Source organism: Anolis carolinensis, unplaced genomic scaffold (assembly GCF_035594765.1).
Source record: "Anolis carolinensis isolate JA03-04 unplaced genomic scaffold, rAnoCar3.1.pri scaffold_12, whole genome shotgun sequence".
NCBI lineage: Eukaryota > Metazoa > Chordata > Lepidosauria > Squamata > Dactyloidae > Anolis > Anolis carolinensis.
The window spans coordinates 17,889,825-17,916,345 of NW_026943823.1; the positions used below are offsets into that span (position 1 = coordinate 17,889,825).

The following is a 26,521-nucleotide window of genomic DNA, read 5'->3' on the forward strand; positions in this document are numbered from 1 at the left end:
TACCAGCAATACTGTCCTTGTGATGTCACCGTACCAGCAATACTGTCCTTGTGATGTCACCGTACCAGCAATTCTGTCCTTGTGATGTCACCGTACCAGCAATAATGTCCTTGTGATGTCACCGTACCAGCAATTCTGTCCTTGTGATGTCACTGTACCAGCAATACTGTCCTTGTGATGTCACCGTACCAGCAATACTGTCCTTGTGATGTCACCGTACCAGCAATTCTGTCCTTGTGATGTCACCGTACCAGCAATTCTGTCCTTGTGATGTCACCGTACCAGCAATTCTGTCCTTGTGATGTCACTGTACCAGCAATACTGTCCTTGTGATGTCACCGTACCAGCAATTCTGTCCTTGTGATGTCACCGTACCAGCAATACTGTCCTTGTGATGTCACCGTACCAGCAATACTGTCCTTGTGATGTCACCGTACCAGCAATACTGTCCTTGTGATGTCACCGTACCAGCAATAATGTCCTTGTGATGTCACCGTACCAGCAATACTGTCCTTGTGATGTCACCGTACCAGCAATACTGTCCTTGTGATGTCACTGTACCAGCAATTCTGTCCTTGTGATGTCACCGTACCAGCAATACTGTCCTTGTGATGTCACCGTACCAGCAATACTGTCCTTGTGATGTCACCGTACCAGCAATACTGTCCTTGTGATGTCACCGTACCAGCAATTCTGTCCTTGTGATGTCACCGTACCAGCAATACTGTCCTTGTGATGTCACTGTACCAGCAATTCTGTCCTTGTGATGTCACCGTACCAGCAATACTGTCCTTGTGATGTCACCGTACCAGCAATAATGTCCTTGCGATGTCACCGTACCAGCAATACTGTCCTTGTAATGTCACCATACCAGCAATATTGTGTTTGTGATGCCACGGTACCAACACTACTGTCCTTGTGATGTCACCGTACCAGCAATTCTGTCCCTGTGATGTCACTGTATCAGCAACATTGTCCTTGTGATGGCCACGGTACCAGCAATATTGTGTTTGTGATGCCATGGTACCAACACTACTGTCCTTGTGATGCCACAGTACCAGCAATACTGTTCTTGTGATTAGTATTCTCCACAATACTAACAATACTATCCTTGCGATGTCACAGTATCAACAATATTGTTCTTGTGATGTTACAGTACCAGCAATACTGTCCTTGTGATGTCAGGGTACCAAATTACCTCCCTTGTGATGTCATAGGGAGCAGGCCCTGTGATTACATACCGTTGAGTCAAGGCAATTAAAGTAGGATCAAACTGAACTAATTCTACAATTTCGGTGCCCCCCAAGTTGGAAAGATTAGTTAGCTCCAGCATCTCTAGAAGAGATCATTCCTTTCACTAGCTACCTGATGCCTCTTTTCATTTTCAAGCAGGGATCCTAGCGATGAAATGGGGATGGGCACACAGGATTTGTGATTCCGCCGTGGGCCGTGTCTCCATCTCTCACTGTAACTGGAGGAAACACTAACCTTTCGTCCCACAGATCCAACATGCCATCTGTCAGGCCATCTATTTTAAGAGGCGTCCACACTTGCAATATGTTTTGCAGCGTGAAAACAGGAAGTGAAATCGATCCAGCTACAGGTGTTTCTCAGCTCAAGTTGCAGGAATGTTTTTCTAGGCATTTCTCTGTCCTCCAGTGCAAACGGAGTCACACTGAAGGACCTAGACATGATAGGAGAGAACATATTACCGTATATACTCGAGTATAAGCCGACCCAAATATAAGCTGAGGCACCTAATTTTATCAGAAAAAACTGGGAAAACATTGACTGCAGTATAAGCCGAGATACCAATAAAATTACATTAATTGAGGCATCGGTAGTTTAAATGTTTTTGAATCTTTATATCAAACTGTAATTTGAGATATGACTGTTCAACTCTGATTAAATCATTATTTTCCTCTTCTTCAATATACATGTGCTTATGCATCCTTTTAATAATAATAGAGTGAAATAATAAATGTAATAATAATAATAATAAATGCAGTAAAATAATAAATGTAATAATAGAGTAAAATAATAAATGTATTATTAATAATAAAAATAGATTAAAATAAATTTAAAAGTAACAACAATAATAGAGTAAAATAATAAATGTAATAATAATAATTACAGTAGAGTCTCACTTATCCAACATAAACGGGCCGGCAGAACGTTGAATAAGCAAATATGTTGGATAATAAGGAGGCATTAAGGAAAAGCCTATTAAACATCAAATTAGGTTATGATTTTACAAATGAAGCACCAAAACATCATGTTAGACCACAAATTTGGCAGAAAAAGTAGTTCAATACGCAGTAATACTATGTAGTAATTACTGTATTTATGAATTTAGCACCAAAATATCACAATATATTGAAAACATTGACTACAAAAATGTGTTGGATAATCCAGAGGCTTGGATAAGCGAGGCTTGGATTAGTGAGACTCTACTGTAATAGAGTGAAATAATAAATGTAATAATAATAATAATAATAATAATAATTGCAGTAAAATAATAAATAATAAATGTAATAATAGTAAAATAACAAATGTATTATTAATAATAAAAATAGATTAAAATAAATGTAAAAGTAACAACAATAATAGAGTAAAATAATAAATGTAATAATAATAATTAATAGAGGAAAATAATAAATGGAACAATACCAATAATAATAGAGAAAAATAATAAATATACCATATATACTTGAGTATAAGCCGACCTGAATATAAGCCCACCAGGACCCTCACCCGAGTATAAGCCAAGGAGGGTTTTTTTTCAGTTCTAAAAAAGGGCTAAAAAACTAGCCTTATACTCGAGTATATATAGTATTTCAGCCTTATCGGAGGACCTAGAAAGGACTCAATGTGGAACGGCAAAAAGTGCACTGTTTGTCATTTGGCCCCAAATGGTGCACATTACAGTTGCTGCCCACTTATAATTCCTTCTTTGATAACCTAAGTGTTAGGACACAAAAGCTTCCAGGAATAGAAAAGAAAACCTTGGGGTGCATCTATTCTGTAGGAATGAATTCACTTTAACTGCCTTGATTCAATGCTATGGAATCCTTGGGGCTGTAGTTTGGGATCATAGTGGCTTCCAAAAAATGCTGATGCCTCACCAAACTACATTGAACCTAAGCTTATTGCACAACAAGCAGGGAAAAACTGTACAGGTCAAATTCTCCATCTGACTGAGCATATTGAGGAAGGCTATGAGAAAGGCTGCATTACGGGAACAGTTTTTGTGGACCTTACGGCAGCCTATGACACGGTGCAACATAGAAAAATGCTGCATAAAGTCTACCATATCAACCAGGACTTTGACTTTACAAAAACTGTCCAGACCCTCCTGGAAAACCGCAGCTTCTATGTGGAGTTTCAGGGCCGGAAAAGCAGATGGAGGAGGCAAAAGAATGGTTTACCCCAAGGCAGCGTTCTTGCACCGACCTTATTTAACATCTTCCCGAACGACCAGCCACAACCACCACTCACAAAGAGTTTTATATATGCTGATGACCTCGGTTTAACAACACAAGCAAAAGATTTTGAAACAGTTGAAAAGCAACTCACTAATGCCTTGAAAGACCTCTCCAGCTACTACAAAGAGAACCACCTGAAGCCTAACCCTGCCAAGACACAAGTGTGTGCTTTCCACCTACACAACCGTGAAGCCAATGGGAAACTGCAAGTTACCTGGGAAGGCCAAGAGCTCGAACACTGTTTCCATCCTAAATATCTTGGTGTCACCTTAGACCAGGGGTCCCCAAACTAAGGCCCGGGGGCCGGATGCGGCCCATCGAAGATATTTATCTGGCCCCCACGGCACAAGAGCAGAAGCGGGTTGGGCTAAATGACCCAAGGGGTCTCTTCTTCTCTTCCAACCCTTATTATATTATTATTATTATTATTATTATTATTATTATTATTATTATTATTATTATTATTATTATCATCATCATTTAGGCTGGGTGGCCATCTGTCAGAGATGCTTTGCTTGTGCTTTTGGTGCCCAGAGGAAGAAGGGGGTTGGACTAAATGACCCAAGGGGTCTCTTCCAACCCTCTATTATTATTATTATTATTATTATTATTATTATTATTATTATTATTATTAACATTGAGGCTGAGTGGCCATCTGTCAGGGATGCTTTGCTTGTGCTTTTGGTGCCCAGAGGAAGAAGGGGGTTGGACTAAATGACCCAAGGGGTCTCTTCCAACCCTCTATCATTATTATTATTATTATTATTATTATTATTATTATTATTATTATTATTATTAACATTGAGGCTGAGTGGCCATCTCTCAGGGATGCTTTGCTAGTGCTTTTGGTGCACAGAGGCAGAAGGGGGTTGGACTCAATGGCCCAAAGGGTCTCTTCCAACCTTCTTTGATATTTTTATTATTGTTGTTGTTATTATTATTAATAATAATAATAATTATTATTATTATTGCTTGGTGGCCAACTATAGTCCGGCCCTCCAACGGTCTGAAGGATCGTGAACTGGCCCCCTGTTTTAAAAGTTTGGGGACCCCTGCCTTAGACCAAACACTAACATATAGGAAACACTACATGAACACCAAGCACAAGTAGCTGCACGCAACAACATAGAACCAATTAGGAAATTACATTTATAACCCAGGAACAAAAATTGTGTTACGCAGTGTTAGAGACGATGTCAGTCAAAGGGGAAGCTCCTGAAGCAGCTTCCCCTTTGGCTTTGGCTCAGCACTAAGATTATCATATTATGTGAATCTAATGTGCACTCTAAATTTGGAGAGGTCATTTAGCCCCCCAAAAATGAGCATTAGATTTGAGTAAATACGGTAACAGAAACAAGGCAGGTGTCCCTGCAAGTTACCTGACAGAAACCGCAACTGGTTCTTCACTCGCAATTCGCCGTTTCCAGAAACGTCTCCGCCACCGCCGCAGTCGTCGTCCTCGTCGTCGCAATCTCCGCTGCCGAGATGGTCGTCCCTTTCCATTTTGGCAGAATCCCTCCGGTGCGGGACAGATATTCCTTTCAAGAGCTGGGAGGAGAAAAACACACACCGGGAGATTTGAATGTCAGATTGCCTCCCAAGTGATGCCCTCCGAGCCCTCTTCCCTTTGTCATTTCTCCCTCTGATCCATACAGATGGGGAGGTTTCTCGAGATATCAGCTTAGGCCTCTGTGTGTAGGGAGTGAAGAATAGATTAATTAAGCATTCAGAAAGACTCAGTGAGAAGTCCTTGAAACCCAGGTGTGTGAGGAATGATCTCATGGCTTCTTGGTTGGACCTGGGCTTTAAATTAAGTGATGTTTACTTGGTCTTCAGAGCAGACAACGTTGCCATAGATTCAAGTTCCTGTTTCAGCTCTCAGGCTCATGCTTCAAATATCCTGTGTTTGCCTATGTTCCAGAAAGAGTTTTGCCTTGGAAAATGTTCCTATTTTCATGCTTATGGATTTATGCCTATAATCTTGACTTCCTTGATTTCATGTATCTTGGTATTTCAGACTACTGATCTTTTTTATATGGACTACTAGAGTTCCTTCTCTACTGCTCTTTTGGGAAGCACCCTCTGTAATGAAATATTAATTTTTGATTTACAGATGTTATGTTTAATTGTGTGTTTGAGATTTAAAAGGGGTGAGTATTGCAGTTATGGCTTCTCTGCACCCAGTGGCTGGTTGCCATGGAGAAGGGGGCAGAGCCAACTGCCGTTCTGTTGAAAAAGTGCAGCGTTTTAAAAAAGGTTTTCAGTCTATGCTCTGATGAGGCACAGGGAAGACTGATCCTGAGTTGAGAGGATCAGGGGACTCAATTGGTCATTTTGAGTCGGAATAAAATAAGTTTAGTGACTTGTTTTATGTATTCTGTGTCCTAGGAAGGAACAGGGAATCTGTGATTGTGTATCACAGGGGTAACTACGGTTTAAAAGTGGCAGAGGATGTTCTGACTACTTTAAGTTACAGAAAGACATTTTAGGGAGTTTGACTCATCTTATTCTAATATTGTAACTGTTTATGAAGTGCCTCTAAGTGAGAATTGTAACCACTAAGCCCTGTGCCTGAATAAACTTGCTATTGTTCCTTTAACATCTAAGACTCTAGTGCATATATTATTTATTTATTTTATTTATTTACAGCATTTATATTCCGCCCTTCTCACCCCGAAGGGGACTCAGGGCGGATCACATTACACATATAGGCAAACATTCAATGCCTTTCAACATAGAACAAAGACAAACAAACATAGGCTCCGAGCAGCCTCGAACTCATGACCTCCTGGTCAGAGTGATTCATTGCAGTTAATTGCAGCTGGCTTGCTCTCCTGTCTGCGCCACAGCCCGGGCCCAGTTTATATTATAAACTAAGTTACACTACTCTCTAAGTAAAGAAGAAGGAAGAAAGAAAAGTAAAAAGTCTCCCCGTTAAGTCTTTGGTGGCTACATCTTTACAATTGGTGGCAGCAGTTATTAAATACAGTAGAGTCTCACTTATCCAAGCCTCGCTTATCCAAGCCTCTGGATAATCCAAGCCATTTTTGTAGTAAATGTTTTCAATATATTGTGATATTTTGGTGCTAAATTCGTAAATACAGTACAACATAACATTACTGCATATTGAACTACTTTTTCTATCAAATTTGTTGTATAACATGATGTTTTGGTGCTGAATTTGTAAAATCATGACCTAATTTGATGTTTAATAGCTTTTCCTTCATCCCTCCTTATTATCCAAGATATTCGCTTATCCAAGCTTCTGCCGGCCCGTTTAGCTTGGATAAGTAGGACTCTACTGTAGGTTCTTTGCAAATTGGTGGTAAGGTGGATTTAAAAAGATTTTCCCCTTGCCTGAGAGAACCTTTAGAAGTTCTAGCAAATCCTTTACACCCTCTTTTCCCTTTGTCCATGCTTTTCCTAATAAACTGCTGTAGCTAAAACACTGGACTCTGGTGTGGAGCTGGGTGAAAAGGTGTCTCATAGCTAGAGTGCAACACATGGCCCCTAAAAGGATGGGTTTTTTTTCCAGCCAGTATTTTAAATTGGATTGTGATGGAACTGTGTGCCAAGTTTGGTCCCGATCCAACAAGCTGTATTGGAGCCTTTGTGGAACAAACAAACATACACAAGTTGGCTTTTCAAGATCGATAGCTATTTTCAAATGAGCCATTGTTTGCCTTATTGGCCATTTCGGCCCCATCTCCTCTATCAAGGCCTCTTTCAATGATATCTTTGAAAACTCCTTGGAATAATAAGTATTCGGATGACTCTGTCCTTTATGTAAAGCTCTGTCGTCTGACCTCAAGTGTCCTCTTTTAATACAAATACTCGGCTTCTTGTTTGTTTCAGAGCCACAGGCTTTTGATTACAATAAAAGGAGACCAGGCCTGGGTCTTCCTCGCTTGCTATCTTCCTCGGCGGCTGGGAAATCTTGCTCCTGCCTTTATTCACACGATGGCTGTAAAACATTTGTTTATGAAAAGGAAAAATTGCAGCAAGGAGGACGTCTGTTTATATTGCTAAGCCCCTTCCCCATTCTCTGGATAATTCATGGTTTCCTGTCCAGCTCATGAGAAAGTCAATTGACTTTTTTTTTTGCAGATTTATTTTTAAATGGTGCTTTGTACACATTGATAGATTGCGCAGGAATGTATGGAAAGCACACATGTGCATCCGCACCATGGAATTAACGCAGTTTGACACCACTTTAACCTCTGTGGCTGAATGCAATGGAATCATGGAAGCTGCAGTTGGACAACTGTGAGTTTTCCGGGCTGTATGGCAATGTTCAAGAAGCATTCTCTCCTGACGTTTCGCCCACATCTATGACAGGCATTCCCAGAAGCTGTGAAGTCTGTTGGAAACTAGGCAAGTGGGGTTTGTATCTGTGGAATAATGTCCAGGGTGGGAGAAAGAACTCTTGCTTGGGGCAAGCGAGAAAGTTGCAATTGGCCACCTTGATTAGCACTGAATGACCTTTCTGCTTCAAAGCCTGGCTGCTTCCTGCCTGGGGAAATCCTTTCGTTGGGAGATGTTAGCTGGCCCTGATTGTTTCTTGTCTGGAATTCCCCTGTTTTTGAGTGTTGTTCTTTATTTACTGTCCTGATTTTAGAGTTTTTTTAAAAATACAGTAGAGTCTCACTTATCCAACGTTCTGGATTATCCAACGCATTTTTGTAGTCAATGTTTTCAATACATCGTGATATTTTGGTGCTAAATTTGTAAATAGAGTAATTACTACGTAACATTACTGCCCATTGAACTACTTTTTCTGTCAAATTTGTTGTATAACATGTTCTTTTGGTGCTTAATTTGTAAAATCATAACCTAATTTGATGTTTAATAGGCTTTTCCTTAATCTCTCCTTATTATCCAACATATTCGCTTATCCAACATTCTGCCGGCCCGTTTACGTTGGATAAGCGAGACTCTACTGTATATGAAAGCCTGACAATGGAAAGCCTCAAAGAAAAAATAAAATAAAATACTATCGTTTGCACAATGTTTCTTTTTGGGATGTGTTTTTTCCTACACAGCATTGCCCTGCTTTCTCCGTGGCAGCGGAACAAGAATGTGACGAGGCTTCTGGAGCCGCAAACCATAGCAATTACCCATTAAGTAACAATTACGACGGTTTCATATGCCCCCCTTCCTTTAACATTTGGTGGTTTTTCTGCCTTTAAATAACTGCAGTCGCGAAGGGCTAAACCTGCCATTACGGCTCATCCTCCCTTTTGCGGGAAAAGGCAGCAAGCAACCCAATAATCAGTTAGAGCTTCGCGACAATACGTTACGGCGGGTGTGTTTTCGGCTTCTTATCCCCACCAAAGAATAAATAAATAAACTTAATGACAATTTATCCAGCTGCAAGAGTTTAAGCGGCACGTCCTCTTCCCCCTTCGTTGCCCAAACCAGCCAAAGGAATCGTCGCTCGAAAGACACACGACGCAAATGTGGGTTTGTTGGAAAAGCGACAGGCAAATTCTTGGGGTTTGGAGTGTATTTTTTATTGCATCCTTTCCGGACGAAGTTACAGCCAAACTAAGCTGGGACCTTCCCTTTGTCCCACTCTTTCAAAGCAAACTATAGGGCTCTTCTACATGAGGAGATAGGGAAAAGGCAGAACTGTCAAAAATATTAAAAAATTAACTATCTATTTTTAATTACAAAAATTTGAGTCCATCACTATAATAATAATAAATAATAATAATAAAACTTCATTTATATACCGCCCTATCTCCCGGATGGGACTCAGGGTGGTTTACAGTCATAAAGCAAACACAAACATTACATAACAACATAATACATATTATTAAACCAAGTAAAACAATACAATTATAACAATAAATCACACTTACATGACCAGATCAAGGGGACGGGAACCATAAGGGTTAAATAAGCTAGTGTCGTCCTGAGGAGTGTGTGAAGCCTCAGTGTGAGAAGCCCTGGATTGAAGGCTGCATGTGAGAAGCTCCAGTGTAATTTCGGTATGAGAGGAGGCTCTGTGAGAGCGAAGCTGTTTATCTGCATGAGAACTAAAGCCCAACGAGGAAGCAAAGAAGGAAGTATAAAGAACTTTATTTGTATTATGGGAACCTTATTTTTGTAAATAACTGTATAGTAACAATATTATTTTACTATAAAGAAAAGCCTCCAAAGGAAAAGATAACATTGACCTCAGTGTGAGAGAGGTCTCAGTGTGAGAAGGCCTGGTGAGAGAAGGCCCAGGTTGAAGGCCTCATATGTGAAGCTCCAGTGTGAAGGCTGCTGTGTGTAAAGCTACTGTGTGAAGCTCCTGTATAAGTTCGGCGTGAGAGGAGGCTCTTTGAGAGTGAAGCTGTTTATCTGCATGAGAAAAAAGCCCAGCGTGGAAGCAAAGAAGGAAGTATAAAGAACTTTATTTGTGTTATGGAAACCTTATTTTTGTAAATAACTGTATAGTAACAATATTATTTTACTATAAAGAAAAGCCTCCAAAGGAAAAGATAACATTGACCTCAGTGTGAGAGAGGTCTCAGTGTGAGAAGGCCTGGTGAGAGAAGGCCCAGGTTGAAGGTCTCATATGTGAAGCTCCAGTGTGAAGGCTGCCGTGTGTAAAGCTACTGTGTGAAGCTCCTGTATAAGTTCGGTGTGAGAGGAGGCTCTTTGAGAGTGAAGCTGTTTATCTGCATGAGAAAAAAGCCCAGCGTGGAAGCAAAGAAGGAAGTATAAAAAACTTTATTTGTGTTATGGAAACCTTATTTTTGTAAATAACTGTATAGTAACAATATTATTTGACTATAAAGAAAGGTCTCCAAACGAAAAGATAACATTGGCCTCAGTGTGAGAGAGGTCTCAGTGTGAGAAGCTTCGGTAAGAGAAGCCCCAGATTGAAGGCCGCATGTGAGAAGCTCCAGTGTGAAGGCTGCCGTGTGTAAAGCTATTGTGTGAAGCTCCTGTGTAATTTCGGTGTGAGAGGAGGCTCTGTGAGAGCGAAGCTGTTTATCTGCATGAGAAAGAAGCCCAACAAAGAAGCAAAGAAGGAAGTATAAAACTTTATTTGTGTTATGGAAACCTTGTTTTTGTAAATAGGTTTCCATAACAATATTATTTTAGTATAAAGAAAAGCATCCAAAGGAAGATATAACATTGGCCTCAGTGTGAGAGAGGTCTCAGCGTGATAAGGCATGGTGTGAGAAGCTTCAGTGAGAGAAGCACCGGATTGAAGGCTACATGTGAGAAGCTCCAGTGTGAAGGCTGCCGTGTGTAAAGCTATTGTGTGAAGCTCCTGTGTAATTTCGGTGTGAGAGGAGGCTCTGTGAGAGCGAAGCTGTTTATCTGCATGAGAAAGAAGCCCAACAAAGAAGCAAAGAAGGAAGTATAAAGAATTTTATTTGTGTTATGGAAACCTTGTTTTTGTAAATAGGTTTTCATAACAATATTATTTTACTATAAAGAAAAGCCTCCAAAGGAAGAGATAACATTGGCCTCAGTGTGACAGAGGTCTCAGTGTGAGAAGGCCTGGTGAGAGAAGGCCCAGGTTGAAGGCCTCATATGTGAAGCTCCAGTGTGAAGGCTGCCATGTGTAAAGCTAATGTGTGAAGCTCCTGTGTAAGTTTAGTATGAGAGGAGGTTCTGTGAGAGCGAAGCTGTTTATCTGCATGAGAAAGAAGCCCAACGAGGAAGCAAAGAAGGAAGCATAAAGAAATTTATTTGTGTTATGGAAACCTTGTTTTTGTAAATAGATTTCCATAACAATATTATTTTAGTATAAAAAAAGCCTCCAAAGGAAGATATAACATTGGCCTCAATGTGAGAGAGCTCTTAGTGTGAGAAGGTCTCAGTGTGAGAAGGCTTGGTGTGAGAAGCTTCTGTGAGAGAAGCCCCGGATTGAAGGCTGCATGTGAGAAGCTCCAGTGTGAAGGCTGCTGTGTGTAAAGCTACTGTGTGAAGCTCCTGACAAGGGGTTAAATAGCTCCGAACCACCCTGATTTATTGGTGTATCAGGTCTCACACCAATCCATCTTCCATCAGACCACTTAAGCATCTGGCTACAAGGAGCACTGGCAAACGACACCACAGTCGTAATGCAGCTGATCCCAGAGGTTCGAAGGCTTTATTATATACAAACTATATACAACTACAAAGTCCATCACTCATAGGACCCATGCTTCCCTAAGCAAAGCAAAGCATGTCCTCTCTCTTTGCCTGCCGGCAACTCCCACATTCCATACCAGAATGACAAACATACTGTCGCACTTCTGAGACTGGAAGGCTTGACCTATTGGCTAGGCAGGCTATCAATCAAGCTGGCCTGCCATTAACTCGTGTGCTGCTGGAAAGCATGCTGGAATACACAGTTGCAAAACCCAACAGCAAAAACACTTGATTCAACGTTTCAACCTTAGACCAAAATACACCAGCAGCTCCTGTGTAATTTTGGTGTGAGAGGAGGCTCTGTGAGAACAAAGCTGTTTATCTGCATGAGAAAAAAGCCCAGCATGGAAGCAAAGAAGGAAGTATAAGGAACTTTATTTGTATTATGGAAACCTTTTTTTTTTTTGTAAATAGGTTTCCATAACAATATATTGGAGCCCCTGGGAGCACAGCAGATGAGCTGCTGAACTTGCTTACCGAAAGGTTGGCAGTTCGAATCCGGGGAGTGGGGTGAGCTCTCGTTGTCAGCCCTAGCTTCTGCCAACCTAGCAGTTCGAAAACATGCAAATGTGAGTAGATCAATAGGTACCGCTCCGGCGGGAAGGAACGACACTCCATGCAGTCATGCTTGCCATACCCCAAGGCATGTTTTTCCTTTTAAGGACCTTTCTCCTCCCAAATTAAATGCAAACACAGCCAAAAACGAATGACCTCAGGGAATTAAAACCGAGAGGGTTGTTGCTTTCCAAGGAAGGGTTCCCTTCGGAGTCTGCCAACAGAATTAATATTTACACTCTTCTGAGGCACATAGTTCTGCTTTAATTTAGTCTGCAAGACTGAAAGGAATTTAATAAGATATGTATGTATGTGTATATATATATATATATGCTTCCAAGGGCCGGGCTGAAATTCCTGGCAATTCTTTGGACGAGGATCAATGGGTCCGCAGCTAAAACAATACGCAGACATGGCAGGGAGAATTGAGAATATAAGAGAGGCAAGGCCTTGGCTTTGGAAACCCCAGGAAATTCATGAGGTCACCATGCAATCTGGGAGGAGGATTCTTTTATTGTCCGTCTTCCTCCTCTTCCTCCTCCTTCTTCTTCCAGATCCTTACTTACTTAGGCGATCCCTCGTAGGCCGAGGACGATGGTCTTCCAGTCGTGGGGTCCTGGGTGTGTGTCCGTAGATGGCTGAAGAGACCTATTCTTGATCTGCATGTTCTCCCGCAGTGAGGACATCGGTTTCCAGGTAGAAAGCGGTCCCGGTCAGGGCCTTCCTCTTGGCACGTTTCTCCCTTAAGCCCTCCATTCGTGCCTCTTCGAACTCCGCAGCACTGCTGGTCGCAGCTGACCTCCAATTAGAGCACTCAAGGGCCAGGGCTTCCCAGTTCTCAGTGTCTATGCCACAGTTATTAAGGTTGGCTTTGAGCCCATCTTTCAATCTCTTTTCCTGCCCACCAACATTCCGTTTCCCGTTCTTGAGTTCGGAGTAGAGTAACTGCTTTGGGAGACGGTGATCTTTGGGCATTCGGACAACGTGGCCAGTCCAGCGGAGTTGGTGGCATAGGAGCATCGCTCCAGTTTATGATGCCAGCAGTATATCTTATGACAGGTATGGCCCAGGTGTTTATGGCCTTGATGGTGTTGCCTCCATTGAGCTTGCTTTTGAGAATTTTTCGGACCCTTTGTGTGTATTCTTTACTGACCACAGTCTTCACATGTTCATGCTTGATGTTGTCCAGCTGTAGTATGCCCAGATATTTATAGGCCTCTGGCTGGTGACACTTTATTGTTTGGCCATTAGGCATATTTATGCCCTCACTTTCAATTATTTTTCCCTTCTTCAATGCCACTGTCGAACATTTGTCCAAGCCAAACTCTATGCAGATATCAGTGCTAAAAATTCGGACAGTGTTGGTCAGAGACTGGATTTCAGTTTCCGTTTTTCCATACAGCTTTAGGTCATCCATATACATCAGATGCGAAATTTTGTGAGAATTCTTAGATGTTTGATAGCCGAGATTTGTTTTTTGTAAGATTGTTGACAGAGGGATCGTGGCAATAATGAAAAGCAGAGGGGACAATGAGTCTCCCTGGAAAATTCCTCTCCTGATGTTGACAAGTCCATAGCTATTATTATTATTATTATTATTATTATTATTATTATTATTATTATTATTATTAAGCATTATGCTCTGTTTTCCAACTATGAATGGTTCAAAGCCTATAGTAAACCAATCAATGGAGGATATGGATCTGATAGCAATATCTCTCCTTTTCTTTCCTGGATCAAGAAGGCCAACGCTCAGGCTCAGATCCCATTAGCAGAATTAATCTGGAAGATGCTTCCCAGAACAAGCCCCTTGCCAACATTTCGGATTCCCACGCGCTTCTGGCCAAAGAAAATGCAATGCGTTTGGGGCCATGCGCATGTATCCCGTATATTTCCTATATGCAAAGGGGTGGATTCTGCCCCCTCGAATCTCCATCCCACAGATCTCTCCAGATAGGGCTTGAAACCTTTCCAAGTTCAAGCCTTGAAGCCTAACCTCTTCGCAAAACCCCACTTCCCTTCCCAAAACCTCTTCAACCTGCTAATGAGCTTTCCTGCCGGATTCAATATTGTTTCCAGAGCCGTTGAGTCGAGACGATGGGTGAATTGCCAATGATGCAACGCTGTGCATTTGCCCGCATTTGATCCCCGGCGAAGCTCCACTTTTCTCTCTTTTCCGAGATTATCCAGGGATGTTATCATTATTTTCTCCAAGTTCCCCCTTAAAATAAACACATTGGCGCTTGTGGAGGGAAGAAGGAGAACCGGTGGACGTTTCTTTGGCCAGGATCCGACATCGAATGAAAGGGAAATGCGGTCCGCTCGAAACAGGGCTCCGTTCCAATTTGGGGAAAGGGATTTCTTTCTTGTTTTCACTCCTCTCCTCTTTGGTCCCTTCCATATTTTTGCCCTAATTTTATCCTCCTGCCTGAATCCAGTTCGCCTTCTTTGAACTGGACTATATGTCAGTATAATTCCTAGACTGGAATGTTGTTAAGTGTATTTTATGTGCCCTATAAGGATGCTCGCAGAACACCTCAGCAAGCAAGAGTCCAAAAGTGGCAGGCTAAAAATCTGGAATATCGTTCAGTGCATTTTAGTAGTTTGTTTTTAGTACTACGAGAGAACTAGGTGGTGGCATCACCACAAATATGTGCCCTGTAAGGATACTCGCAGGAACACCTCGGCAAGTAAGAGTCCAAAAGTGGCAGGCTAAAATCTGGAATATTGTTCAGTGCATTTTAGTAGTTTGTTTTTAGTACTACGAGAGAACTAGGTGGTGGCATCACCACAAATATGTGCCCTTTAAGGACACTCGCAGGAACACCTCAGCAAGCAAGAGTCCAAAAGTGGCAGGCTAAAATCTGGAATATTGTTCAGTGCATTTTAGTAGTTTGTTTTTAGTACTACGAGAGAACTAGGTGGTGGCATCACCACAAATATGTGCCCTGTAAGGATACTCGCAGGAACACCTCGGCAAGTAAGAGTCCAAAAGTGGCAGGCTAAAATCTGGAATATTGTTCAGTGCATTTTAGTAGTTTGTTTTTAGTACTATGAGAGAACTAAGTGGTGGCATAACCACAAATATGTGCCCTGTAAGGATACTCGCGGGAACACCTCGGCAAGCAAGAGTCCAAAAGTGGCAGGCTAAAATCTGGAATATCGTTCAGTGCATTTTAGTAGTTTGTTTTTACTACTATGAGAGAACTAGGTGGTGGCATAACCACAAATATGTGCCCTGTAAGGATACTCACAGGAACACCTCAGCAAGCAAGAGTCCAAAAGTGGCAGGCTAAAAATCTGGAATATTGTTCAGTGCATTTTAGTAGTTTGTTTTTAGTACTGCGAGAGAACTAGGTGGTGGCATCACCACAAATATGTGCCCTGTAAGGATACTCACAGGAACACCTCAGCAAGCAAGAGTCCAAAAGTGGCAGGCTAAAATCTGATTCCCTTTGATCACTCACCTGATTGATATGTTTCAGCTTATCAATGATCTGGCTGATCATGGGCTCGGGGCCTTTCGCCTTGGCCTCAGGGTTGCCTCCTTGGCCTCGAATGCCGCTCTTGGTGGCCTGGCGACTGTATCTATAACGATAAAGAGAAGCCAGGTAAGCCACACCAAGCAGTATTGTTTTGAACTGAAACACCCATCACCCCCAATCAATGAACAGTGCACAATGGGAGTTGTAGTACAACCAAGTTGGGAGGGGCAAATAAACCAAGAAACAACACTAACAGAGAGATATGGATATTGGGAAAGGGTTGTGGTGGATTGGGATTGGACTGGATGACCTTTGTGGGTCCCTTTTAGAGGTTGTCGTATGAACTCTCGCTTCTGCCAACCTAGCAGTTCGAAAACATGCAAATGTGAGTAGATTAATAGGTACCGCTCTGGCGGGAAGGTAATGGCGCTCCATGCAGTCATGCTGGCCATGTGACCCTGGAGGTGTCTATGGACAATGCCGGCTCTTCCAGAGACAGACATGACTGGACTTAATGTCCGGGGAAAACATTTACTTTTTTCCTCTGAAGTTTTAGAGCTGGAAAAGCTATTTCTTTGGTGCCACCTTGTGGAATAATCACAACAGTTCATCAATTAGCTGTCTTTTGCCTTCCTTTGAGGCTGAGAGAGTGTGACTCATCTCCATGGGTTTCCATGGTCTCCAGAATTCAATACTCAGACCATTATATTATTATAATTGTATTATTATTATTATTATTATTATTATTATTATTATTATTATTATTACAGTAGAGTCTCACTTATCCAACATAAATGGGCTGGCAGAACGTTGGATAAGTGAATATGTTGGATAATAAGGAGGGATTAAGGAGAAGCCCATTAAACACCAAATAAGTTTATGATTTTACAAATTATGCTCTAAAACATGTTATACAACAAATTTGACAGAATAGTTCAATACGCAGTAATGCTACGTAGTAATTACTGTATTTACAAATTTAGCTCCAAAATACTGTATCACGATGTATTGAAAACGTTGACTACAAAAATGCACTGGATAATCTGGAACGTTGGATAAGCGAATGTTGGATAACTGAGACTCTATTGTATTATTATTATTATTCCCTCAATATTACCTCCTGCCCCTTACGAACCATTTCTGTGCATGAATCATGTATATTCCTACATCTTACATATACAGTAGAGTCTCACTTATCCAACACTTGCTTATCCAACGTTCTGGATTATCCAACACATTTTTGTAGTCAATGTTTTCAATACATCGTGATATTTTCGTGATAAATTTGTAAATACAGTAATTACTACATAGCGTTACTGTGTACTGAACTACTTTTTCTGTCAAATTTGTTGTATAACATGATGTTTTGGCGCTTAATTTGTAAAATCATAACCTAATTTGATGTTTAATAGGCTTTTCCTTAATCCCTCCTTATTATCCAAGGCATTCGCTTATTCAAGCTTCTGCCGGCCCGTTTAGCTTGGATAAGTGAGACTCTACTGTATCACGATGTATTGAAAACGTTGACTACAAAAATGCATTGGATAATCCGGAATGTTGGATAAGCGAATGTTGGATAAGTGAGACTCTACTGTATTATTATTATTCCCTCAATAGTACCTCCTGTCCCTTATGAACCATTTCTGTGCATGAATCATGTATATTCCTACATCTTACACATACAGTAGAGTCTCGCTTATCCAACGTAAAGGGGCCGGCAGAACGTTGGATAAGTGAATATGTTGGATAATAAGGAGAGATTAAGAAAAAGCCTATTAAACGTCATAATATGTTATGATTTTACAAATTAAGCACCAAAACATCATGTTTTACAACAAATTTGACAGAAAAAGTAGTTCAGTACTCAGTAATGCTATGTAGTAATTACTGTATTTACGAATTTAGCACCAAAATATCATGATATATTGAAAACATTGACTACAAAAATGCGTTGGATAATCCAGAATGTTGGATAAGCGAGTGTTGGATAAGTGAGACTCTACTGTATATATTCCTACACTTTGACTGGAGCCCCTGGTGGCGCAGCGTGTTAAACCGCTGAGCTGCTGAACTTGTGGACCGAAAGGTCACAGGTTCGAATCCAGGGAGCGGCGTGAGCACCCACTGTTAGCCCCAGCTTCTGCCAACCTAGCAGTTCGAAAACATGCAAATGTGAGTAGATCAATAGGCACTACTCCGATGGGAATATAACAGCGCTCTGTTACCTTCCCGTAATAGCTTTTGAAACACTAAGAGAAAGCATTAAAACATCCTAATATGAGTAGATCAATAAGTACTGCTCCGACGGGAAGGTAACGGCGCTCCGTGCAGTCATGCCGGCCACATGACCTTGGAGGTGTCTATGGACAACGCCGGCTCTTTGGCATGGAATGGAGATGAGCACCAACCCCCAGAGTTGGACACGGCTAGACTTAATGTCAGGGGAAACCTTTACCTTTACCTTACACTTTGCCATGGCTTAAGTCTGCTCTGCCAAAGAGTGCAAACTTTTAGTATTCCGTAGCGGTTCAAGTGGTGTCAAATCACATTAATTCTACAGTGTAGATGCACCCAATGTCTCCAAAGGAATGGAGGGAGGAAAGGGAGATTTAATGCATATTTATGGGGGAGCGGTTAATTTTGGGGATGTGCAAAACATTGGGAAACAGCCGCATAATGTGCTGTGAAAGATAATATAATTTCTCCCCAAAGCCATCTTATTCAGAAAGAGACTTGGAGAGGAATAAACCAACCCAAAGCCGCTTACAGGGGAACTTTGTGAATCTGAACATGTATAATAGGATTGGGAGGTTTACAGGGCTGAGCAAATCTTGACATTGTGCGAAATTCTTCAATTAGGAAAGAATTCCCAAACAGCTTTTGAAAGCCTTTGTGCAAAAGTTTGGAAATGGAAGGCGAGTGTCATCATCAGACACTTATTATTGACTAGCTGTGCCCGGCCACGCGTTGCTGTGGCGAAGTCTGGTGGTATGGGAAATAAAGTATTGAGGAATTGGTGGTAGTGAAGGTAAAGGGTAAAGGTTTTCCCCTGACGTTAAGTCCATTATAAATGGGTTATATAGCTGTGTGGAAGGGCCTTGAGTCTAGACTGCCATATAATCCAGTTAAAATCAGATAATCTGTATTTTATAGGTAGTGGGGAATAAGCCTAAGTGAGGCCTAACTCTGCCTGTCCCCTGGGCTGAGTGGGTTGCTAGGAGACCAAGTGGGCGGAGCTTAGCCTTCTAACTGGCAGCAATGGGATAAAAACAATTCTTCCTCTCCCTCTAATTAGGACTTTATTTTTCTTTTCTTTTTGTTGTATGAACGTAGAGGCATGGATGATGGATTGTGCTGCCAAGTTTTTCTGGGATGAGAAGTTTTGTTGTTTTGTCCTAGGCCAAAATTTCATTACCCTTTTATATATATAGACTTGCTTGGGTACCCGACAAGTATTTGAAAACATCAGTTTTTTACTTGTACAAAATGCATAAGGTTGTGGGTGGACTACAACTGACACCATGCCAGGTTAACCCTGAAAAACTTCTTAAAGTTTGTTATGTTAGGCAAGTTTGCTCTGGAAGCATCCTTGGTGGGGTTCAGTGTGCTCTCTGGCTGTGGGGTAAACTACAACTCCCACTATGGTGAGTCAGTCCCCTCAATCCCCTCCTGTAGGCTTTACTTACTTACAGTATTTATATTCCGCGCTTCTCACCCCGAAGGGGACTCAGGGAGGATCACGTTGTACACATATAAGGCAAACATTCAATACCATATAACATAGAACAGAGACAGACGCAGAGGCAATTTAAACTTTCTCCAGCTTCCAGAGGTTATGCTTAATTCCAGCCACAGGGGGAGCAGCTGCTTCATCATCCACTGTGACGGCACTTCCTCATTCCAACGGCGGCTGGATGATTTTTTATGGTGTCGTAAATTAGCCTCCCCACATATAAGTGGTACCTAAATTTCCTATTTATTTATTTATTTACAGTATTTATATTCCACCCTTCTCACCCCGAAGGGGACTCAGGGCGGATCACATTACAAATATAAGGCAAACATTCAATGCCTTAACATAGAACAAAGGCAAGACAAACACGGGACTCCATGCTGGCCTCGAACTCATGACCTCTTGGTCAGAGTGATTTGTTGCAGCTGGTTGCACAACAGCCTGCGGCACAGCCCGGCTGATGCAACTATCTTTCGGGTTGCTTAGGTCAGCAACGCAGGGCTATATTTTATTTTTAATTGTCGGGTGCTCACCCCGACACGTGCTGGCCTCGAACTCATGACCTCTTAGTCAGAGTGATTTATTGCAACTGGCTGCTAACCACCCTGTGCCACAGCCCGGCCCTGAATAGGCTGAGTTAGTCATGGGACTTCTGTGTGCCAATTTTGGTCCAGGTCCATCATCATTGGAGATCACGGTATCCCTGGTTGTGGGTGAACTACAACTCCCAGAAAGGAAGGTCAGTTTCCCCCAAACCCAGTAACCAAATTTCAGCATATCAGAAACGTGTGGCAAGTTTGGTTCAGATCCATTGGTGTTTGGGTTCATAGTGCTCTCTGGATGTAGGTGAACTACAACTCCCATAAATCCTTCCAATCCCTCCAGTATCTTTTCTTGGTCATGCGGGTTCTGTGTGCCAAGTTAGTTCCAGCATTACAAATTATTGTTGTTGCTGCTGTTGTTATTACGACTCACCTTTCGACCAATTCTTGACCATTCCAGCATACGGTATTGTTCTGGATGGTGGAACTATGGCTGCAGATATACTCCGGAAGGCTGCTATAGAAACTGCTGTGGGCTCTCAGCTTTGTGATGAGTTCCCTGCAAAGAAGGACACGCACAACCCATCAAAGGGAGCAAGCAACACCTTGGTGCAAATCTCATTTATAAACATGTCCCAAAAAGAGACGGAAAAGTCAATGGTAAAGGTTCAACTAGGTTACATTTGCAGTAAATACAAATGTATCCACTTAATAATAATAATAATAATAATAATAATAATAATAATAATAATAATAATAATAAAGTCAAAGAAGAAGAACATGCCCTGGCAGAATATATAAAGCAAAGTGAAGAACCTGCTTTGATTGAAGTCAAAAATCAGAAAAGCACAGCAGACAAAAAAACCAGTACAAGAAAATCGCACTACAAACTAGAGCTGACAGCTGGCACAACAAAACATTGCATGGAAAGTTCCTTGACAAAATTGAAGGAAAAGCTGATAAGGAGAAGACCTGGCTCTGGCTCACAAATGGGACCCTGAAGAAGGAGACAGAAGGCCTGATCCTTGCAGCCCAGGAGCAAGACATCAGGACAAAGGCCATTCAGGCCAAGATCGAAAAATCAGCTGATGATTCAAAATGCAGACTGTGCAAGGAAACCGACGAAACCATTGATCATATCCTCAGCTGCTGTAAGAAAATTGCACAGACAGACTACAAACAGAGGCACAACTGTGTGGCCCAAATGATTCATTGGACCTTATGCCGCAAGTACCACCTCCCAGCAGTAAAGAACTGGTGGGATCACAAACCTGCAAAAGTCTTGGAAAATGAACACACAAAGATACTGTGGGACTTCCAAATCCAGACTGACAAAGTTCTGGAACACAACACACCAGACATCACAGTTGTGGAAAAGAAAAAGGTTTGGATCATTGATGTTGCCATCCCAGGTGACAGTCGCATTGACGAAAAACAACAGGAAAAACTCAGCCGTTATCAGGACCTCAAGACTGAACTTCAAAGACTCTGGCAGAAACCAGTGCAGGTGGTCCCAGTGGTGATGGGCACTTTGGGTGCCATTCCAAAAGATCTCAGCCGGCATTTGGAAACAACAGACATTGACAAAATTACGATCTGCCAACTGCAAAAGGCCACCCTACTGGGATCTGTGCGCATCATCCGAAAATACATCACACAGTCCTAGACACTTGGGAAGTGTTCGACTTGTGATTTTGTGATATGAAATCCAGCTTCCTTGCACAGTCTGCATTTTGGGTCATCAGCTGATTTTTTGATCTTGGCCTTAACTGCATTTGTTCTGATGGCTAGCTCCTGGGCTGCAAGGATCAGGCCTTCTGTCTCATTATTATTATTAACAACATTGAGGCTGGGTGGCCATCTGTCAGGGGTGCTTTGCTTGTGCTTTTGGTGCACAAAGGCAGAAGGGGGCTGGACTCAATGGCCCAAGGGGTCTCTTCCAACCCCCTTTATTATTTTTATTATGATTATTATGATTATTATTAACATTGAGGCTGTATTTGTGCCTGTTTTGTTTTTTTACTTCTTGTTAACAGCTTGTTTATTTTAACTTCTTTTGTACTGCGGGTTGTATGTTGTATGGTATGTCTATGTGTTAAATGTTTTGATACGGCCGATGGGCTAATCAATAAAACGTGATTGATAGGAGAAGTTCAAAATAAGATCTGTGCAGTGTGCATGGGAATTTGCTCATAGTTTTTTTTTTAAAAAAAATGATAGTCCGGCTCTCCAATGGCCCGAGGGACCGTGAACTGGCACCCGGTTTAAAAAGTTTGGGGACCGATGTTTTGAGCTCAAAACATCGGCCAAGAGATAAAAATGGTCCAATGGGAAAAAACATGGAATAGAAGAATGAAGTATACGGCATGTCAAAACCTAAAAGAAAATATTTACAAAATGCACTTGCGGTGGTATCTCCCTCCAGAGAGATTAGCGAAGATGTACAATTGCAATGATAAATGCTGGAAATGTGGGAAAGAAAAAGGCACATTTTACCACCTGTGGTGGTTATGCAACAAAGTAAACAGCTATTGGAAACAGATCCATGTACATCTAGAAAAGATATTAAATACAAATTTTAAAATGACACCACAAATGTACCTTTTGAACATGCCCGAAGAAGAATTGGAAAGGAAATATGGAAGAATTTTGTTTTACGTGACAGTGGCAGCTCGGATATTATACGCTAGATATTGGAAAACCTCAGAGGTACCTCCCTTAGCAGAACTGGAACAATATATTATAGAGTTGCTGATGATGGACAAAATAACAATGCACTTAAGAGGAGGACCTTTAGAGAACTTTGTTAAGGAATGGCAACCAATGATCCAACATTCAATGTAAAATTAATCTAAAAATGTACACAGAGGAAGCTAATAGACTGAAGGCAGGGAGGAAACGGATATAAATTTGGAACATATAATATTTTTATATGTACTATACAAATAGAAGCCTATGACCCCTTATTGAAAATATATTGTCTGAGAAATTATTATGAAAGACTAATAGATGAAAGTATTGCACTGTAGGCAACAAACACTTGCAATGTATGTATATTTGAATGAATGAAAATAAATAAACATTATATATATACATAAAAGTTTGAGGACCCCTGAATTAGGAAATGGCATGTATAACCCAGGAATAAAAAAATAATAATAATCGTGTAGTACAAGATGCTTTGAGAAAAATCCTCCTCTTGTAATGGCTTTGGGAGATTGTAATGCCTGCATCCCAACACTAGGTGCCGCTAGAGGACCACTCCTGCCTTCAACTGGGAAGGATGCAAAGCAGCCGACCAATCACAAAAGGCGAGGAGGATTCAAAATGCTGAGACAATGGCACTGTGCACAATGCCATAAAAGCCATCACATTTATGGCAGCTGAAGCCTCCTGGTCTTTGAGTTAGAGCAGACTTTAATGTTCCAAATGTAGATATAGCAGCAACAAACGGGTGGAAATCCCAGCATCCCTATGCAATCCTATGACGTCTCTGTTGAATTTCCTGCTGCTCTGATTGTGGCAAGAACAAAAAAGTTGTTACTTTTCCATAACAACAACAACAACATGATTCGTGGGTTATAAACATCATTTCTTAACTGGTTCTATCATGGAAAACATGGAAAAAGTTTATAACATTGCAAAAACTTTGTTGCGGGAGGGCCATCCTGCAGCACATTATGCTATCGTTTTTCAATGAATATGTCATTGAGTCTCAACAGATTCAACAGTTTGTGCCACAAAAACGAAATTTCAGGAGTAGAACAACTACAGTAGAGTCTCACTTATCCAACATTCGCTTATCTAACGTTCTGGATTATCCAACGCATTTTCGTAGTTAATGTTTTCAATATAACGTGATATTTTGGTGCTAAATTCGTAAATACAGTAATTACAGTAGTCTCACTTATCCAACATTTGCTTATCCACGTTCTCGATTATCCAACACATTTTTGTAGTCAATGTTTTCAATATATCATGATATTTTGGTGCTAAATTCGTAAATACAGTAATTACAGTAGAGTCTCACTTATCCAACATTTGCTTATCCACGTTCTGGATTATCCAACGCATTTTTGTAGTCAATGTTTTCAATATATCATGATATTTTGGTGCTAAATTCGTAAATACAGTAATTACAGTAGAGTCTCACTTATCCAACATAAATGGGTTGGCAGAACATTGGATAAGCGAATATGTTGGATAATAAAGAGGCATTAAGAAAAAGCCTATTAAACATCAAATTAGTTATGATTTTACAAATTAAGCACCAAAACGTCATGTTATGCAACACATTTGACAGAAAAAGTAGTTCAATACGCAGTAATGCTATGTAGTAATTACTGTATTTACGAATTTAGCACCAAAATATCATGATATCTTGAAAACATTGACTACAAAAATGCGTTGGATAATCCAGAATGTTGGATAAGCAAATGTTGGATAAGTGAGACGCTACTGTACATAGCATTACTGCATATTGAACTACTTTTCTGTCAAATTTGTTGTATAACATGATCTTTTGGTGCTTAATTTGTAAAATCATAACCTAGTTTGATGTTTAATAGGCTTTTCCTTAATCTCTCCTTATCATCATCATCATCATCATAATTTAATGACTTATTAATCGCCCTCCATCCAAGATGCTCTGGGCAATTTACAAGCTAAATTATAAAAGATAAAAATACATACATACACATATTGATAAAATTAACATAGATCAAAAGCTCTGGTAAAAAGCCAGCATATTATCCAACATATTCGCTTATCCAACGTTCTGCTGGCCCGTTTATGTTAGATAAGCGAGACTCTACTGTACTTTTAAAGTCAGGACCGCACAAACAGGAAATAACATTTTCAAAATAGGAACAGAACGTTTTTCAAAATTTGTTACTTCTTATTATTATTGTTGTTTTGGTGGTGTTGTCGAAGGCTTTCATGGTCAGAATCACTGGGTTGCTATGAGTTTTCCAAGTTGTATGGCCATGTTCCTGAAGCATTCTCTCCTGATGTTTCACCCACATCTATGGCAGGAGGTTGTGGGGTCTGTTGGAAACTAGGAAAGTGATGTTTATATATCTGTGGAATAATTTCCAGGGTGGGAGAAAAAACTCTTGTCTGTTACAGGCAAGTGTGAATGTTGTAATTGGCCACCTTGATTAGCAATGAATGGCCTTGCAGCATCATGGTTACAGACCACTCTAACAACCACCACATCAGACTACACAGAGAAGCCATGGAAATCCACAAGCATGTGGACAAATTCAATAAAAACGAGGAAACCATGAAAATGAGCAAAATATCGCTACCAGTATTTTTAAAAAACTCTAAAATCAGGACAGTAAATAAAGAACAACACTCTGAAAACAGGGGAATTCCAAACAGGAAAAAAAATCAGGGCAGCTCTAACACCTCCCAACAAAGGATTCCACCAGTTAGGAAGCAGCCAGGGTTTGAAGCTGAATGGCCATTTAATGCAAATCAAGTTGGCCAACTGCAACATTCATACTTGCCTCCAACAGACAAGAGTTCTTTCTCCCACCCTGGACATTATTCCATGGATATATAAACCCCACTTGCTTAGTTTCCAATACACCTCACAACCTCTGAGGATGCCTGCCATAGATGTGAGAGAAACGTCAGGAGAGAATGCTTCAGGAACATGGCCACACAGCATGGAAAAATCACAGCAACCCATTATTATTATTATTATTATTATTATTATTATTATTATTATTATTATTATTATTATTATTATTGTAGAGTCTCGCATATCCAACCTTCGTTTATCCAATGTACTGTATTATCCAACGCAGTCTGCCTTTTAGTAGTCAGTGTTTTTGTAGTCAATGTTTTCAATACATTGCGATGTTTAGGTGCTAAATTCGTAAATACAGTAATTACTACATAACGTTACTATGTGTTGAACTATTTTTTCAGTCGGTTTGTTGTAAAGCATGATGTTTGGTGCTTAATTTGCAAAATCATAACGTAATTTGACGTTTAATAGGCTTTTTCTTAATCCCTCCTTATTATCCAACATTTTCGCTTATCCAACGTTCTCCCGGCCCATTTATATTGGATAAGCGAGACTCTACTGTATTATTACTCCTCTTCCTACTACTACTACTCACTGTATTATGCTAAATGATTGTTTTAATTGCCTATGTTTTATCTTTTGTACTATATTGAATTTTGCCAGATTGTGAGCCGCCCTGAGTCCCTTCGGGTGAGAAGGGCACCATAGAAATGAATTATTATTATTATTATTATTATTATTATTATTATTATTATTATTATTATTATTTTATGACACAGCAAACAAGATAGATATGCTGGATTTCATATCACAAAATCACAGGTCGAACACTTCCCAAGTGTTTAGGACTGTGTGATATATTTTCGGATGATGGGTGCAGATCCCAGTAGGGTGGCCTTTTGCAGTTGGCAGATCGTAATTTTGTCAATGTCTATGGTTTCCAGATGCCGGCTGAGATCTTTTGGCACGGCACCCAGTGTGCCCATCACCACCAGGACCACCTGCACTGGTTTCTGCCAGAGTCTTTGCAGTTCAATCTT

At 40.8% G+C, this 26,521-nt stretch overlaps 1 protein-coding gene across 1 annotated transcript in view; it reads right to left on the minus strand.

Moving 5' to 3' along the window:
- The window catches only part of gpc3 (glypican 3), a 170,931-nt gene that overhangs the window by 21,574 nt on the left and 122,836 nt on the right, over positions 1 to 26,521 (minus strand). The window contains exons 5-7 of the mRNA XM_062964120.1: positions 20,376 to 20,501; positions 15,650 to 15,770; positions 4,865 to 5,033 (exon numbers count right to left, since the gene is read on the minus strand). Of these exons, the coding sequence (XP_062820190.1) occupies positions 4,865 to 5,033; positions 15,650 to 15,770; positions 20,376 to 20,501 (416 nt within the window). The remainder of the gene's footprint in view (positions 1 to 4,864; positions 5,034 to 15,649; positions 15,771 to 20,375; positions 20,502 to 26,521) is intronic.